At 43.7% G+C, this 16,787-nt stretch overlaps 1 protein-coding gene across 1 annotated transcript; it reads right to left on the bottom strand.

The window, feature by feature from the left end:
* Positions 1-2,699: 2,699 nt before the first annotated feature.
* Positions 2,700-7,791, bottom strand: LOC113218521 (zinc finger protein Noc-like). Its single transcript, XM_391818.7, has 2 exons — positions 7,230-7,791; positions 2,700-6,798 (listed from the first exon to the last, which is right to left on the bottom strand). The coding sequence occupies exons 1-2, from the start codon at positions 7,314-7,316 to the stop codon at positions 5,368-5,370; spliced, it is 1,518 nt and encodes a 505-aa protein (XP_391818.3). The 5' UTR covers positions 7,317-7,791; the 3' UTR covers positions 2,700-5,367.
* Positions 7,792-16,787: the final 8,996 nt, after the last annotated feature.

The raw sequence follows: 16,787 nt of genomic DNA, 5'->3' as shown, positions 1-16,787 counted from the left end.
ACTCTCGGCTCTGACCCTGCGATTAGTTATTCGCGTTAAAGTTTCCTAAAGATTTCCTGGTGTCTTCCCCCCTCCCTTCCCTCGAATTCTTCGCGATCGCCGTCACCGCGTACCCTCCGGATACGGCATATTCTCGATTTTTCACCGGACGAGGAAGGATAATCGGTAACGATATCGATTATCGATCGAAATAAAGTTGAATGGAGCGAAAAGGAGAGTGTTTGACCATTCGGTAGGAGGGAAGCAGAAGCAGAAGCGGCAACGGCAGCGGCTCGGAGGTGATCCTTTACGCCGTTTCCAACGAGCTGTCCGACGATCGGGAAGATGAACGCGCATAGTCAATACCAAGTCAACGTCCAGAAACGTGTGGACGTGCGTCGTGGAAGAGGAGGATAGAGGGGGGGGATAACGAGCGGAGAAGGAAGGGAGATGGAAGTGAGGTCGAATAACAGGGTACGCTCCGATCAACATTAATCACTATCCGAAGCGAGTAGATAGCCGTCGAATGCTCGCTTTCTAAAGCAAGGTGAAGGGGTGGCTGATAGATGGAGGTGATGAATGGCTCCGTGACGGGGAGCGATCCATCATCTCGGGGCCGACATCACGGGAGCTGCCTACCGCGAGAGCTAGCAGGAGAGATTTCGCGCGAGAGGTCACCTCGGCTAATTCATCATCCGGTCCGTCGCACCCTCCCCACCCCCCTCGCCGCTTAGCGCACACTTCAACCCTCTCCTCCTGGTTTTTCACCCACTTTTCTCCACCTTTCTCCCCACCCCACCCCTTTGTTTTCCAAGTAACTGGCCGGAATCTCACGCGTCGTTAAATTCCTAGAAAATCCGACTCGATCTCGATCGATCCTTTTCCTATCGATTCCTCCTCGGAAATTAAAAAATTCGAACGACGAAAATTTTGTTGAAAATTTTTTTTCTTTTCAAACGGAGAGGGGGACGCGTGTACGCAGGGATACGATGATGGAAAATAAACGGGGGAAATATATATTTTCCACCGCTATCTTTCGAGAGCGATATTTCTTCGTCAACGAGACGGATGTCGTCTTCTCGACTCTGCCCGATGATCGATGGAAATAATGCAGCGGCTGTCTAACGTCGCGAAATGGATGCCGCGGCAACGATAATCTGTTTTACGATACGATGATAACTCGCGATAAGCGAAATTAATTTTTCCCCAACGATCCAACGAAATCGTATTCAATATCACGAGTATCAAAGATTACTCTTTCTCTAGTGAAACGAAAAAAAGGCGAGCGACAAAGTCGTCGCTACTCCTATCGTATAATTGTCGGGGAGAGCAGCGGGGCAGGTCGAAATTAAATACACGTTGGTACACGCGAAACGGTGGGTGGCGGGCGTGTAAACGGAGGGATAAGAAGGAGGGACGATGCATCATCGCGGCGACGGCTTGGCCGCGCTGCGGGAGGCGACGGATATCCGATCCGTGCGTCCGATAATAAAGGAAAAAACGGACGGACGCGTTCGCAATTACGTATTAATTAGGATCGATATCCGTTTGAGATTTTGAGAATCTCGAAAGGATAATTTTTATCCTTGTTTGGATCCCTGGGGGGGAAAAAGATGGAGGAGGAGGCAACGATATCGATTTCTGGCCGAAAGGGTGGGGATAGCGTAGCTTATAGATGAATTATAGTTGCTCTTTGCTGTCGCGCTGTTCAACGGTGATGTATGACTCGGCGGGAGATGGTAGGTAGAAAACATCCACGATGTACGGCCTGTTAATAACAGCAAGAATGAACGAACGGCTGCACAACGCGGTACACAGATGCCGCTGGCGGCTAGACCCCCTTTGTGTTTTATTACAAACGATACGTCAGCCACGATGTATGGGCTGCTTTTATCTGCGGCCTGTTATTGATGTGCTAAATTGTCCGCTCCGTAAGACTGGCCACGACTGGTTGATTCCACGTCACTCGAGGACGCGCTCCTCGATGACAAAAAGATCCGCTCCTCTCCCCTCCCCTCCCTCCTCGCCGAAATTACGCCCGTCGATCTCGATGATCGAGTCTCTTCGAAATTTTGGAAATTCTTTTTTTTAATTCCTCTTCGAAGGAAACCGGAGTATAATAAATCGTTCGTCACCTTTGCTTCGTTCCCGTTTTTCCCAATTATCAAGATAAACCTGAATGGAATAAGGGAAAAAAGGCAAGAGAACGAAAGAGAATACGCATTAAGCATGTACAATGTGCGCTGTGTACGACTTACAAAGTAGTTGATAAATTGCCATCTGTCGCGTTTACGTTTTGAAAAACTGGCTAGGATGGATTTACAATCTCGTACGATTGCGAGAGAAGAGAGAAAAGAGAGAGGAGGGGAGGGGGGAAAGAGAAAATAGTTATTGCAAGGCATGACTTACTGCTCGTTCTTCGGGGAAAAAGTGGGAAAATTATTACGCCTCGATAACGAGAAGTAACGCGTCATGCGTTATCCCATTACTTTCATTGACGTTGCAATTTTGCTCGGCCAATAAAACATCGGCCGAATAAAAGCTGTAATATCGATAATTTTTCCTCCTTTCGATCTTTCGAATGATAACAATTTTTCAAAACTTTTCGAGTTAAAAAAAACTCGCTTCATGATTAACAGAGAGAGAGAGAGAGAGAGACGATTCGTGCAATAAAAAGTTAAAGTTCAAATTGAAGAAAAAGTTTGCGTATATTATTTTTCTTTTTTTTTTTTTCCTTTCAATTTATTCGCACAAGTATATGAATACATTTCTACCGTCGTTACATAAGTTTTCTTTTTTTTCCTCCTCCAGCCTTGAACATCTCGTTCATTCGGGCCAATTGTTGAAAATTCTTTCTTTCTTTTTTTTTCTTTTCTTCCTTAGAGTTAAACTCTTATACGCTACTCGTTTTACATGATAAATAAAAAATAATTACCTATCGTGGATTATCAGCTTCCGCAAGCTTTCTATTTCATATATTTATATACCTCTTATTGTACATTATATGCTCGCACGCGAAGTCGGAAACATATTTATTTTTCTTATTTATACGCGCAACGATATCTGTACACCTTATATATATATTTATATTTATACGTATAATAATATCGATTTCCTTATAAATAGCTAAGAATCTTGTTGGCAGACTTTTGAGAAAGAGGACGGAGAGGAAGGGAGGAGGGAGGCGTGTGTGTATATATATATATAAAATTATAGAACGATCGATGCACGCGTAAAATATCCCAGACAGGACGAGTGAGACTAATTGAGATTCAACGATGCGCGTAACGGTGGCGAAATAACACGAATTCCAATCCGTGAAACGCGAGATACGGGGAAACTATTCATTCCGACGGTTAAAATCACCGAATATTTCAGTTATTTCGGAGGGGTTTGCCCGCCGCAACGAACACCGCACGGCACCCCGGCCGCGGAGAAACCAACAGCTCCAAGAGGGTACGCCATCCCCTCCTGCTCCGCGTGGGTCTGCAAACCACCCACACCGTCCCCTCCTTCCCCCCTCCGACGCTAGGCTGCGGATTTATGCGCTCCGCCTTGCACCGCCGATACCCGAGAACTACGCGAGAACTTGCTCCGTCCGTAATGAAAGAAATAAATTTACTCTCCTCTCCTAGGTTATCCCGGGGATCGAGCGCCCTGGTGGCGCGAATCGGAAGCCTGGATATCACGCCACCCTCCCTCCCCCGCTCCCGTCTATTCTCGTTAACGAACGCATGTACGCGACGAACGAATTTCCAATAATATCCGACTTTTAATCCGGGAGGAAAGAGAAGAAGAAGAGAAAAGAAGAACCGATTTCGAGGAGAAAATCGTTCTAAAAATCTATCTTTTTTTTTGAGGGAAGAAGGGAAAGTTTTGTTGATCGAGGTATGGGGAGGGAAAGAGAGAGAGAGAAAAAAAGAAGAAAATATTTATTATATAGACGAGTTTCACGCAAGTATTAAGGGAAAAATTGACAGTGTAGAAGAAAATGATATCAATGAAAAGACAAATTTAATGATTTCACAAACATTATTTTTATTAAAGCGGTATGGAAACTCAACGATATTTACAAGAGATATTTACAGTGCAAATAATGCGTAATTTTTATCGTACATTTCACGTTCCCTCTTCGATCGGAATATGTAAGTGAAGTTTTTAAAAATGAAAAAGAGAAAAAAAGAAAGAAAAAAAGGAATCGAAATCCCACGACTTTTATTTCTCCATAATATAATAAATTGGAAAAAGATTTCGTTATTAAATGTGTATGTATGTATGTATGTATGTATGTATGTATGTATGTATGTATGTATGTATGTATTCCCTTTATACCAGTTGCATTGAAGAGAAAAAATAAAATAAATAAAAGAAACGACTTTGACACGTTCCGTTTTCCGTTCGATCACATTTCGACCAGATCTCAATCTTTCCACCACTTGTACAAACGATACGAATAAGTTAAGACGATACACTTTATAGATACAGCGTTTAGATACGATCGTTATTTTTAATATTCCATTATCTCCTATTAATTTTTTTTTTTTCCTTTTCCTCTCTCGAAAAAATAGCGTAATATCACAGTTATATTGTGGACATTAGAACATGCACATACCGTTTCGAGACACGCGCCGTTTCGAACGCGTTTTATCGTCGAAGAAAGCGGGGGACGACGATCTCAGCGGTAATTGTAGGTAATTTTCATTTCTCGCGAAGCGACTCTCTCGTGGTCAAGAAACGAAACGAAACGAACGAAATCCGTTTTCCCGTTCAACCAACGTTGCGTAGAAGTACAAGTTCAAACAGTAATAGTAATAGTAGAAGAAGAAGAAGAAGAGAAGAAACAAAACAAAAAAAAAAGAGAAAATTTCGACGACGCGTTTTCTTCTTTCGTTCGCTCGTATAACACGACGAACAGAGGCATCCCTCCTCCGTTTTCGATACGTTTTCATTCCTACGGTGTACATGTTCCTTTCCTGCGTAACGATCAAAACGTCGGGAGATATAAACGTCGATACAGATTTTTTTTTTTTTGCGCGAACAACGATCATTTTTCCACGATCGGAAACTGTCGGAAAACTGTCACGCGAGGATATCTTTAGAAACTCGAATTCTGAATTTATACACGCGCACGCACGCGCACACATATATACATATACACACGCACGTACACACACACATATGTATATATACATGTATACGTGTACGTATGCACATTAGGTATCTCTTTAAATAAATTTCTATGATACACGTCGAATTATTATTTACACAACAGCAACAACAGCGGCGGCGGCGGCGGCGGCGGCGGCAACAGCAGTGTTGGCGCTTTTACACCAACGACGGACCGTACACTGAGAACGTTCGACACGATGATTGCCGCGTATCCACGATTCAAGGGTGTACAGCGGCGCCGATCCTCTGCCCGTAGATCGCGTACGGGGAGTAGTAGGGTCCGAGCGCGTTGAACGCGCTGTAAGGCGAGGCGGCCAACGAGGCTGGAAGAGGCCCCGTCGGCGGTTTCCCGTACGGATGGTATCTAGCGCCGAGGGGGCTGAGCGAAGGCGTCGGGTAAGTGGCGGCGGCGGCGGCGCTCGCGCGGTGCAGAGCTGCCGACGGCGAGAGCAAGGGATGCGGGTGCGGATTGGCGAGGAGGGCCGCCGAGGAGGACGCGTGGTCGCCGCCGGTCAAGCTGGTGTGGCTGCGAAGATGTTGGAGAAGCTCGTCCGAGGTGGTGAAACGTTTCCCGCAGTAAGAATCGCCGGCGATCCAGTTGCACACGTACGGCCTGCCCCCGGTCAACGTGGACGGGTAGGAGAGCGACGGGGGTGCCATGGGGCCGAACGACGACAACGCCATCGCGAGACCGTACTTCTGATGGTCGCATTGCGTGCACCCGCTCGGGCAGCTTCCCGTGCCCATCATCAATTGCGCGCTGTGCATGCTGTATTGGCAGCCCGTGCAGTAAGGATCCTTGCAGACCGGGACCAACGCCTCTCCGCCGGCGGGCGTCTTCACGCGGGCGTAGCTCAGATACGGATTTCCACCCGTGGGGGTGCTCGACGGATAACCGAGGAGGGCGGCCGCGGCGGCGTGATGATGCGAGAAAGGCGACGCGCCGGCGAACGGAGGTCTGAACGCAGGATTTTCCGCCAGTCCGGGTGGACAGCACAACGGATTTCCCGAGAATCCTGCGAGAGTGCCGGGCTTGTACGCGGCCAAATTGGTATCCTTGGCGTGGCCGCCGGAAAGAATCTCCATGCCGGATCTAATGATCGGGCTCGTTCCATTGTTGTTGTTGTTGTTGTTGTTGTTGTTGTTATTGTTGTTGTTGCTGTTGCCGCGAGGCGATCCGTCGGTTTTCTCCCGATCCGCCGGTGTCTTGCGATCGGTGATGGACGGCGTGGTGCTCGCCGTGGCCGTCGCTTGACTCGCGGGCGAGGCCGACTTTCGACCGACGGGCGTACGATTTCCCGACGACTTTTTCTCCGCCGCGTGATCACTCGCACTCACACCACCACAACTCTCTTGACCACTGACACTGTGAACACTAGCTTTGGAAGCAGGTCTACTCTCGTCGGAGGACGACTTCTTCGAGACGACGTTAGTCTCGTAAGGTTTAAACGCCAACGACTTCCCGTCCGACGGGCTGCTGCGTGTACTCCGTTCCAACTTGGCGGCTGGTGGAGATTTCGCATTCGTACCGGTATTCATGCCTTTGGACGTTTTATCCAGCGGGGAAATCAAAGGCTTTGTCGGAGAATCGGCACCTATTTGACTGCATGTTTGAGCCAATAAAGCTAAAGGACTCTTCTTCGCATCCAACTGTAAAATAAAGTTGAGCAACACGTTACTACACAAATACGGCGACGAAACGTTGAGACGTTTTGCAGAGAAAAAGTAGAAATTTGATCGGAATACGCGACCGAGAATGTACACGAAAGTGTAAGGCGTACAGCAACCCGTCGGACAACGCGTACCGTCGCTAGCTCTATCCCGTACGCTGTAAACCGATTCTCTTTATTTTCCTCTTCCTCGCCTCCTTCCCGATATTTTCGAAGAGAAACTCGTCCTTTTTATCGTTTCGCGAGGAAAAGAAGTAATGATCTACGAAGAAACGTTACATCTCTCTCTCTCTCTCTCTCTCTCTCTCGCTCTCTTCCTCTTTTATTCTCGAACGCGTAATTTACTCGGCTTAAAGAGCGTTTAAAGAATCGAAAGGAATACGAAATCGAAATATATACGTGTATACTGACCGTGGTTGGAAGCGGAGAAAGATAATCCGGTTGTAAATATTGATTATGTCCAGTGGTCAGCATACCGCCTTCCTCGAGAACAACCATTTGGTTTTGCACTTGTTAAGCCAATCACTGCACGAAACTACGATTAAACGAGACACAGACGGGATAAACGGAAAAGAAAGCGATATATTTCGCGCGTCCCGGGGCACAGTTTCGCGTATAATATATATACGCGTTTTCTGGTCGATCGATCCTTCTCCGTGATACGAGATACACGGTACACGAAACGGAAACGAAGCGCACCGAACGGAATCCAGGAAAATAGTAGCAGCTCTCGACCGAGCTGTACGGTGCACGGAGTGGAATGCGACCGCAGCGCCGTCTGCCGACCAGATCCGTTCTCTTCCCCTCCTTCTCGCTCAACCTAGCCTCCCGTAATCTGTCCTCTCTCGTCCACCCCCACCATTCCCAGCCAGGAGGATTATGGTGGGAGAATTGCGGTGGGGTTTGGCCCTGTGTGGGGTGTGGGAAGGCATTCTAATTCAACACGCCACCCATGATGTTGGCCCGACGATGACAGCTCCCATCCCGGCTTTGATATTTCACCGCTTTTACAGCCGTCCATCCCCCCCCTCCTCTCTCCTCCTCCTCCTCCTCCTCCTCCTCCTGCTCCCGCTCCCTCTCGCCCCTCCCCGCTCTCTTCCCCTCCCCTCCCCTCTCCGCCCCGCCGCTCCCGTCCCGTCCCGTCCCGAGCCCCCCTCCCCTCCTCGCCCCGCGCGTCCCTGCCCCTCAGCCTGCCATAGCTACCTCGACACGGAACCTCGTCCCTGCCACCACAGCAACCCGATATTTTATACCGTGAAACCTGTCTGTCTCTCCGACCGGCCCCGCTTAATAAGCAGCTTTCAAAATAGAAATGTAATGGGTCGGTGGGGAAGGGAATGTCGGGTGATTGATTGCTCGCTCAGCGACTTACCGACTTGCCACAGCCCACGGGGTAACGAATGACAGCCACTTAAGCGCTGTTTGCCTACAGTTTTGTAAAAGCGTTTTAATTATCGCCCCGACCGCGCCTCGAGTTTGTCGCGTACCGCTCATCCACCGAATCCGATCCCGACTCTCGTCTTTCGGACCGATCCCGCGTCTAACTTTCCAATTTTCGACTCGTTTCCCTCTCTCTCTCTCTCTCTATCGCGCGTTGAAACGACCGCGAGTCGATCGTGACCCGATTTATAAAATATAACCAGCTATACAACCCGTTCCAGGCGGTTGCAAGATTGTGACACCGTTTCACGCGATACGATTTTAAATAAGATAAAGCGATCGGTCGAGTAGTTATGTTACAAGGTAATTACGACGAATTATCACCGCGTGGACTGCGTATTCGCGGTAACCGATAAAGTTAGCCTCCGAGTAGAGGGTATTTCGCGTTGGAATGCAAACTATATACTATAATATAGTGGAGCGAATATACATATATATATATATATATATATATATATATATATATATATATATAGAGTCGTTGTTGTTGTCGTTTCGATTTCAATTCGCAACGTTTCGTGCGTGGACGAGGAACGCGATAAAGTGCGATTATTTTTTTTTTTCCATCGCGAAAATTCTAGATAAGATTTAAATTTTAAATCGGTTGAGAGGTTTCGCGGTATCGAATAAAACGAACGGGGAAAAAAACAAGTTTATCCGAGTTGTAATCATCGATGATTCGACTTTTTTTTTTTTAAATAGATTTACATATAATAGAGTAATCGTAACGATATATATATATATATATATATATTTACGATAAGGTTTTCCCCTACCCTGAATTGAATTTCCATTTTCAATCAACGGTTCGGGGACGAGGTATAATATTAAATCTTTTTCCATCTTGTAATATTTCCCAGAAGAAATAAAGGTCTCTGGGAGTTCTACTTCCATTGTATATCCGTCTTTGTTTTCTCCCTCCCTCCCTCTTGCTCCGTTTCTGCGAAGTTATGGCGCCGTTAATACCCCAATGGCAAGTCTTTGACGTTTTGACGCTGACGGATGAGTTTACGGCTAATATAGTTCTCTTTCATCTCCGCCGCTCCTTCGGCCCACGTTTCGGAGATTTCGAAACGACAGCTACCAGACGGATAAAGATTCAGCTTTGATGCTTTGGTGACAGATGTAGCGACATAAACGATGTTTCGACGTCGAGTCGAAAAGAGAAAGGAAAAGAGAAAAAGATCGAGTATGACCAATTTTACTCGTCGTACCCGATAATAATATTTTAGACAAATAATGACGATGAAAAGGAAAGGAGAGAAACGTATTATTATTAATCCCTGGTTCGAGAATAAGTTATCGTTCCGCCTCTTTATTCGCTGCCAAGTAAATCATACACTGTCTTGTCGCGCGATAAGCGAGGAAGGAAAGAAGGATAATAATAAACGAGGTAGCGGTTGATGAGTCGAGACGGATTACAAAACGATCTCGATTACTTTTCGACAACGTTGTACCAAATTTTCCCCCGAATTATTACACTTAACGGGAAATGTCCCTTCCTCCCTCCCTCTCTCTCTCTCTCTCTTTCTCTTTCTCTAAGAATACGACAATAACTTTTTACGATCGTTACGATTGTAAAATCGTCAACCAGTGAACGACGAGTCGTAAATAAGTAATTTGTAGCCATATTTCACGAACGCTTGGTGAATAGAACGAGGCGTGTCGATGAATCAGACGCTTTCCGCGGAAAGATATATTGCGTTGTTTAAATCTAACCGTTTTGCTTATTCATTTCAACATCGTTAAAACGAAATATTTTCGAATATATATTTATATATGTACACAGGATTCGGGAAGAAAGCGAAAGGACAGCTGTCCTTCCTTCGAAAGAAGGAAGGAAGGAAGGAATCACCTCCACTCGGGAGTGGAGAGCGAGCGAGTGTATAATTTACACGATCCGTTCGAGGCCGGGGCATTAAACCGCAATAGCTTTTCAAACGTCACCCGGGGACGGGATAGATCCTTTGGCGATACTTTGGCAATACAAGGAGGATGATCGTTGCTCGTCGTGACGTATTGTGACCAAACGAATTCGCCCCGGGGACAATAGATACTAGAGAACGGTGGATAAAAGTGTAAAAATGCTGACAAGCGGATAATAAAGGAGGCAGTCAGTCACTTTGAGAGATGGCGCGGAACAAAGGGGGGGAGCGGAGGGGGGGGGGAAAGGTGGGGAAAAGTTGCTCGGTGAGCCGTGAAAGGGAAAAAGATGGATGAACGCAAACGCAGTTGGCGCGCACCAAGGAGAAACAGAATTTGCGGCCGGTAATAAATCATAGCGGTCCTCTTTCTTTCCCTTCGCCGCCTCATCCCTTGTTTCTTCTACTATACACACGTACACACGTACATATATATATATATATCGAACCGTACCATCACATCGTTATTATGTACTACATACACATCTTTCGATCCATATAGAAATCGTACATCGATGGACGAGAAAATAATCGATTTGTGGGGAAAGGAAAGGAGTATATACATATATATATATATATACATATACACACGTATCTTTCGACCCATATAGAAATCGTACATCGATGGACGAGAAAATAATCGATTTGTGGAGGGAAGGAAAGGAGTGTATATATACCATGATATGTTATTATGTACTACATATATATATACATACACACACGTATCTTTCGATTCATATAGAAATCGATGGACGAAAAAGGAAAGAAAAGGAGTATATATATACATATATATATATACATATATACCGAACTTGAACCATACCATGACACGTTATTATATACTACATATATACTATATATATACATACACGTATCTTTTACAATTCGACCCATATAAAAATCGATGGACGAGAAAATAATCGATTTGTGGAGGGGAAAGAAAAGGAGTATATACATATATATCGAACTCGAACCATACCATGACACGTTATTATATACTACATATATATATACATACACACACGTATCTTTTACAATTTGTAGAGAGGAAAGGAAAGGAATATATACATATATATCGAACTCGAACCATACCATGACACGTTATTATATACTACATACTACATACTACATACTACATACTATTATATACTACATGTATATATATATATACATACACACATGTATCTTTTACAATTTGGAGGGGAAAGGAAAGGAGTATATATCGAACTCGAACCATACCATAACACGTTATTATATACTACATATATATATATATACATACATACACGTATCTTTTACAATTTGTGGAGGGGAAAGGAAAGTAATATATATCGAACTCGAACCATGACACGTTATTATATACTACATATATATATATATATATATATATATACACACACTTTTGTATCTTTTACAATTTGTGGAGGGGAAAGAAAAGGAATATATATATATATATATATATATATCGAACTCGAATCATACCATAACACGTTATTATATACTACATATATATATACATACACACATGTATCTTTTACAATTTGTGGAGGGGAAAGGAAAGGAGTATATACATATATATATATATACACTCCTATATATATATATACCATGATATCTTATTATGTACTACATATATACATACACACACACGTATCTTTTACAATTCGACCCATATAGAAATCGTACATCGATGGACGAGAAAATAATCGATTTGTGGAGGGGAAAGGAAAGGAGTATATACATATATATCGAATTCGAACCATACCATAACACATTATTATATACTACATATATATATACATACACACACGTATCTTTTACAATTTGTGGAGGGGAAAGGAAAAGAGTATATACATATATATATATACATATATATACTTAATAACATATACCATGATATGTTATTATGTACTACATATATACATACACACACACGTATCTTTTACAATTCGACCCATATAGAAATCGTACATCGATGGACGAGAAAATAATCGATTTGTGGAGGGGAAAGGAAAGGAATATATACATATATATCGAACCGTACCATGACATGTTATTATGTACTACATATATACATATAGACACACACGTATCTTTTACAATTTATGGAGGGGAAAGGAAAGGAGTATATACATATATATCGAACTCGAACCATACCATGACACGTTATTATATACTACATATATATATATACGTACACACACGTATCTTTCGATCCATATAGAAATCGTGCATCGATGGACAAGAAAGAAAAGGAAAGAAGTATATATATATATATATATATATACATACACACACTTTTGTATTATATCTTTTACAATTCGACCCATATAGAAATCGATGGACGAGAAAATAATCGATTCGTGGAGGGGCGAAAGGAAAAGAATGTATATATATATATATACATACACGTATGGGGCCCGTAAGCGATAACGGTAACGAGCGCTCGAGCAACAATAACATAACTGCGCGCGACTGGCTCGTAATTATTTCTGACACGGCATTTCATCGGCGCGGTGATCAAACAGGTCACGTCGTCGGTGCTTCCGACGGTGTGACAGTCTATACATTGACCGGAGGGAAAGAGAGAAGGGGGAGAGGAGGAGAAAGAAAGGAGGGAAAAAAAAGGAAGGAGAGGAAAAACGTATGCGGCAATAATAATAAGAGAGGCGAGAGGGGGGATGGAGACGTAGACAGAAATACGAAGCTCTGGTGCAGCGCGGACAACCCGGCAAGGGCCTCGTTCCCTCATGTTTAAATCAGCGATAACGAGAAGCCTCGGTGACATATGTCACTGTCGCTGTCAGCCGGCTACACAATCAATATAGTCACCCACCCGTCCGTCCGTTCGTTCGTTCGTTCGTTCGTTCGTTCGTTCGTCCGTCCGTCCGTCTGTCCGCCAGCTAGCTCTTGCTCTCAGCCTGCCTGCCTGCCTGCCTGCCTGCCTGCCTGCTGCCCGCTAGCCTGCCCTCCAGCCCGCCTGCTTTTCAACCTTCACATGCACACGCCGTATTCCACCCGATAATGTATTCGGTACGTGACTTCGTATTCGACAAATACAAGAGCGTCCTCGGTCCTCCGGCGACCATTGCCAACTATCTTTCCCCGAAACGCGTTTTCGGAAAAACGCAAGCAGGGAATAATGCTTTCCTTCCGATCCCGTAACGAGATTTTACTTTCACCGCGAAATACTGGTTTCGAATCGAACGATTAAAGTATTAAAGTATTAAAGTATCATGATCGCGGTTTGGAAAGATTCGTAGGTAATTTATAAATAAGGAGATAATTATGACGTAGGTCTGTTTATATACACGAGTGATTGAATAGCTTTATCAACAGCCGTGATCAATAATTCGATTCGTTAATTCGAGGCGTTTCGCTTGTATCGTAAAAAGAAAAGAAAGGATCGAAAAAAATTATTGTCCCCCCCACCATTACGGTGATTTACGTATTTATACTCGGATAATTATTGATATTTATATATATATTTAATGTTAATTCGGATGCGCTATAAATCTCTATAACTCTTAATTACTCGAAGCACAAACATCTGTTTATACGGCTTATAAATATGAATGAAGCAAGACGAAACACCAAGTGTGGAGATATAAATCATTCATCATGCTCAAAGCCTGGGACGGTTATGTAAATCGTATTAATTTGTGTAATAATAGATAGACTATTACGCGTAATTGTGGTAAATAAATTGCACGTACATGTATACTTTGTTCTTGACACGTTTACAATTTTATATATATATATATATAAAATCGAAGGCGAAAATGTAAAAATTTTTCCAACCGTTTCTTACGCTATTTAAAACGAAATTAAGTCCAACTGACGAAGGAAAGAGAAGGAAAGGAAAAAAGAATCATCGAAAAGGGAGTTTCAGGTATACACGTATATAGTAAATTTATTATAGGCAGTGTACACCGGCATCCTCACCGATCCCCACTCTAAACTATACCCCGGGGATCATATTTTATGTTTTAATCTCTCCATTGTTCCAGGTATAACGGAGTTTAGAAAGAAAAATAATGCCTACTCGGAACGCACAAAGCTGTCGGCCATAAAACACCCAGTGTCGGGTCACCCAGCCAATGCGCAGGCGTGCACGACCTGCATTTTTATGTCCGCGGTCAGATCCGCGTACAGATTTTCTCGAAAACGCGGTGGATAAAAAGCGCGTGGAGGAAGAGAGAGAGAATAATAATATTACAATAGTATCCGGCACGTAAATCCGTCCCTCAATGTCCACGCGTGTTTCGATTCTTTCCGCGATTCCTTTCTACTCCTTCCCACTTCTCCTTCTTTCTCTAATCATTCCGTCACGTTCACTCGTTTCAGAATTCAATCCGCCGCTTTATTCCTATACCGCCTCGAATCCGAGCCGAAAGTTTTCTTCTTTTACCTTTCTGTCGTTACGAGAGAAATCGTGTTATCAGGATTATTGCTACGATATTGATACACGAGAAAAATCGATGGATCTGGAAGGAGCGTACGGATTATCACGAGGGGGAATTTTGGAATTTCGGCGCGTAATCAGAGACGACACGTTGGCTCGCTCGTGGTGGGAGAAGTCGTGGCATCTCGTCACTCGGCCGTCTGCTTTCAACGCGACACCCGTCTCCCGTTCGATGCTAGACGTCGCCTCCCGCACTCTCCACCAATATGTCGACTCTCCGCGCAGGGGAAACCATTGGAACGTGAAAACCTATCGTGACAGCCGATCCTAACTGTTTCACGCTAGTCACAGACGGGAAACACGACGCGCTTATTATACGAATTAATCGACTAAAGTGCCATTCCGCTTTCTCCTCCGTTACGCTCTCCTCTCCTCTCCTTCCCTCTTCGATCTCTCGAACGCGTGTAAACGATTTTTTTCTCTCTTTATATATATATATAACAGAGGTGGAGAGAATCGGGCAAGTTTCTTCGTTTCAAAGTTGAAATTTCAAATCGAGTGACGTCCGTTAACGAAATATCCTGGCAGACGAACGCACAACGTACGAGCATTAACAGTTTTTTACACGCGTATATATGTGTGTGTATATATATATGTATATACATACGCGAGCCGCCTTCAAAGTCGGCACGACGGTACAACGGTGAAATTACTGGCGACGCGACTCGGAGCGGGGTGGGTAAGGGAAATACGTCGGGTTTTGAAATATGACAAACGCACGTGTGTTGTCCATGGGTAAATTTTGTTTATACTCCGAGTTGTACGGGTGTTGCTCGCCGTGTCTGCACAACGCGCTCCTTTGATGAGGAGAGACGAGCCGTACAAGAGTCGTAAGCTTGGCGCGAACGCAGTGCCAGACCGAGGGAAACGGGCTGAGAGATGGCCGCGTAAACCGTGACGCGGCTGATACTTGGAAAAGATTTTTTAAAATCGACAATTTCGTGGAAATCGTAAAAATTATTTTCACCGTTGCAAAGTTGCGATCGATCGTCTCAAAAATTGCATTCACGAGTAAACGCGGCTGATACTTTGAGCCGCGACAAAATTTTTAAAAATCGAGTCCCGATACAATTTCGTAAAAGAAATCGTAAAAATTATTTTCACCATTGAAAACTTATGTTCGATTGTCTTCGTCTCAAAATCGAGTGCAAAAATTGCATTCATGAATAAACGCAAAAAAATTTTTAAAAATCGACAATTTCGAAAATCGTAAAAATTATTTTCATCGTTGAAAACTAGGTTATGATCGATCGTCTCAAAATCGAGTGCAAAAATTGCATTCATGAATAAACGCAAAAAAATTTTTTAAAATCGACAATTTCGAAAATCGTAAAAATTATTTTCACTGTTGGAAAGTTGCGATCGATCGTTTCAAAATCGAGTACAAAAATTGCATTCACGATTAAAAACGGCTGATACACTCGAATCGAACCGTGAAAAAATTTTTAAAAATCGAATTCCGATAATTTCGTAGAAATCGTAAAAATTATTTTCACTGTTGAAAATTTACGATCATCTCAAAATCGAGTGCAAAAATTGCATTCATGAGTAAACGCGGTTGATACTTCGAGCCGCGAAAAAATTTTTAAAAATCGAGTCTCGACAATTTCGTAAAAAAAATCGTAAAAATTATTTTCACCGTTGAAAACTTACGTTACGATCGTCTTCGTCTCAAAATCGAGTGCAAAAATTGCATTCATGAATAAACGCAAAAAAATTTTTAAAATTTTGAAAATCGTAAAAATTATTTTCAGTTGGAAAGTTGCGATCGATCGTCTCAAAATCGAATGCAAAAGAATTGTATTCACGATCGTTACGGATTGGACACGGGAGGACTGGCTTTCTTCCGCTCGCAGACTTTTTTTTTCCAGGGGAAGGATATAGGAGTGGAGAAGAGGGGAAACAGAGGGATGAATTTAAATCTCGCGCGAATCCTCGGAGAATCGGTGGGTGGCAACGCGTGAAAAAGACGCGAGTGCCTCGCGAGAGATCCGGTGTAATTTGTATTTGTCGTTGGGATGTGCGTAGTAAAATCGGATCCGCGTACAGTAGTGGTGGAGACGCGTTGCGCCCGACGTAGAACGCGTTTTCATCCTGATGTACGACACCTGGCGTATGACAGCCGTGATTTATCAGCTACCG

This window comes from Apis mellifera, linkage group LG10, assembly GCF_003254395.2.
Source record: "Apis mellifera strain DH4 linkage group LG10, Amel_HAv3.1, whole genome shotgun sequence".
Classification (NCBI taxonomy): Eukaryota; Metazoa; Arthropoda; class Insecta; order Hymenoptera; family Apidae; genus Apis; species Apis mellifera.
Note: the sequence above shows the minus strand (reverse complement) of the source record. Positions and strands in the feature narration are given on the sequence as shown.

Excerpts from the sequence above, each read along its gene's own strand:
- LOC113218521 (XM_391818.7), bottom strand. The coding sequence starts at position 7,316 with ATGGTTGTTCTCGAGGAAGGCGGTATGCTGACCACTGGACATAATCAA. Across the intron at positions 6,799-7,229 it reads TTTCTCCGCTTCCAACCACG|TTGGATGCGAAGAAGAGTCC; the intron begins GTCAGTATACAC and ends TTTATTTTACAG.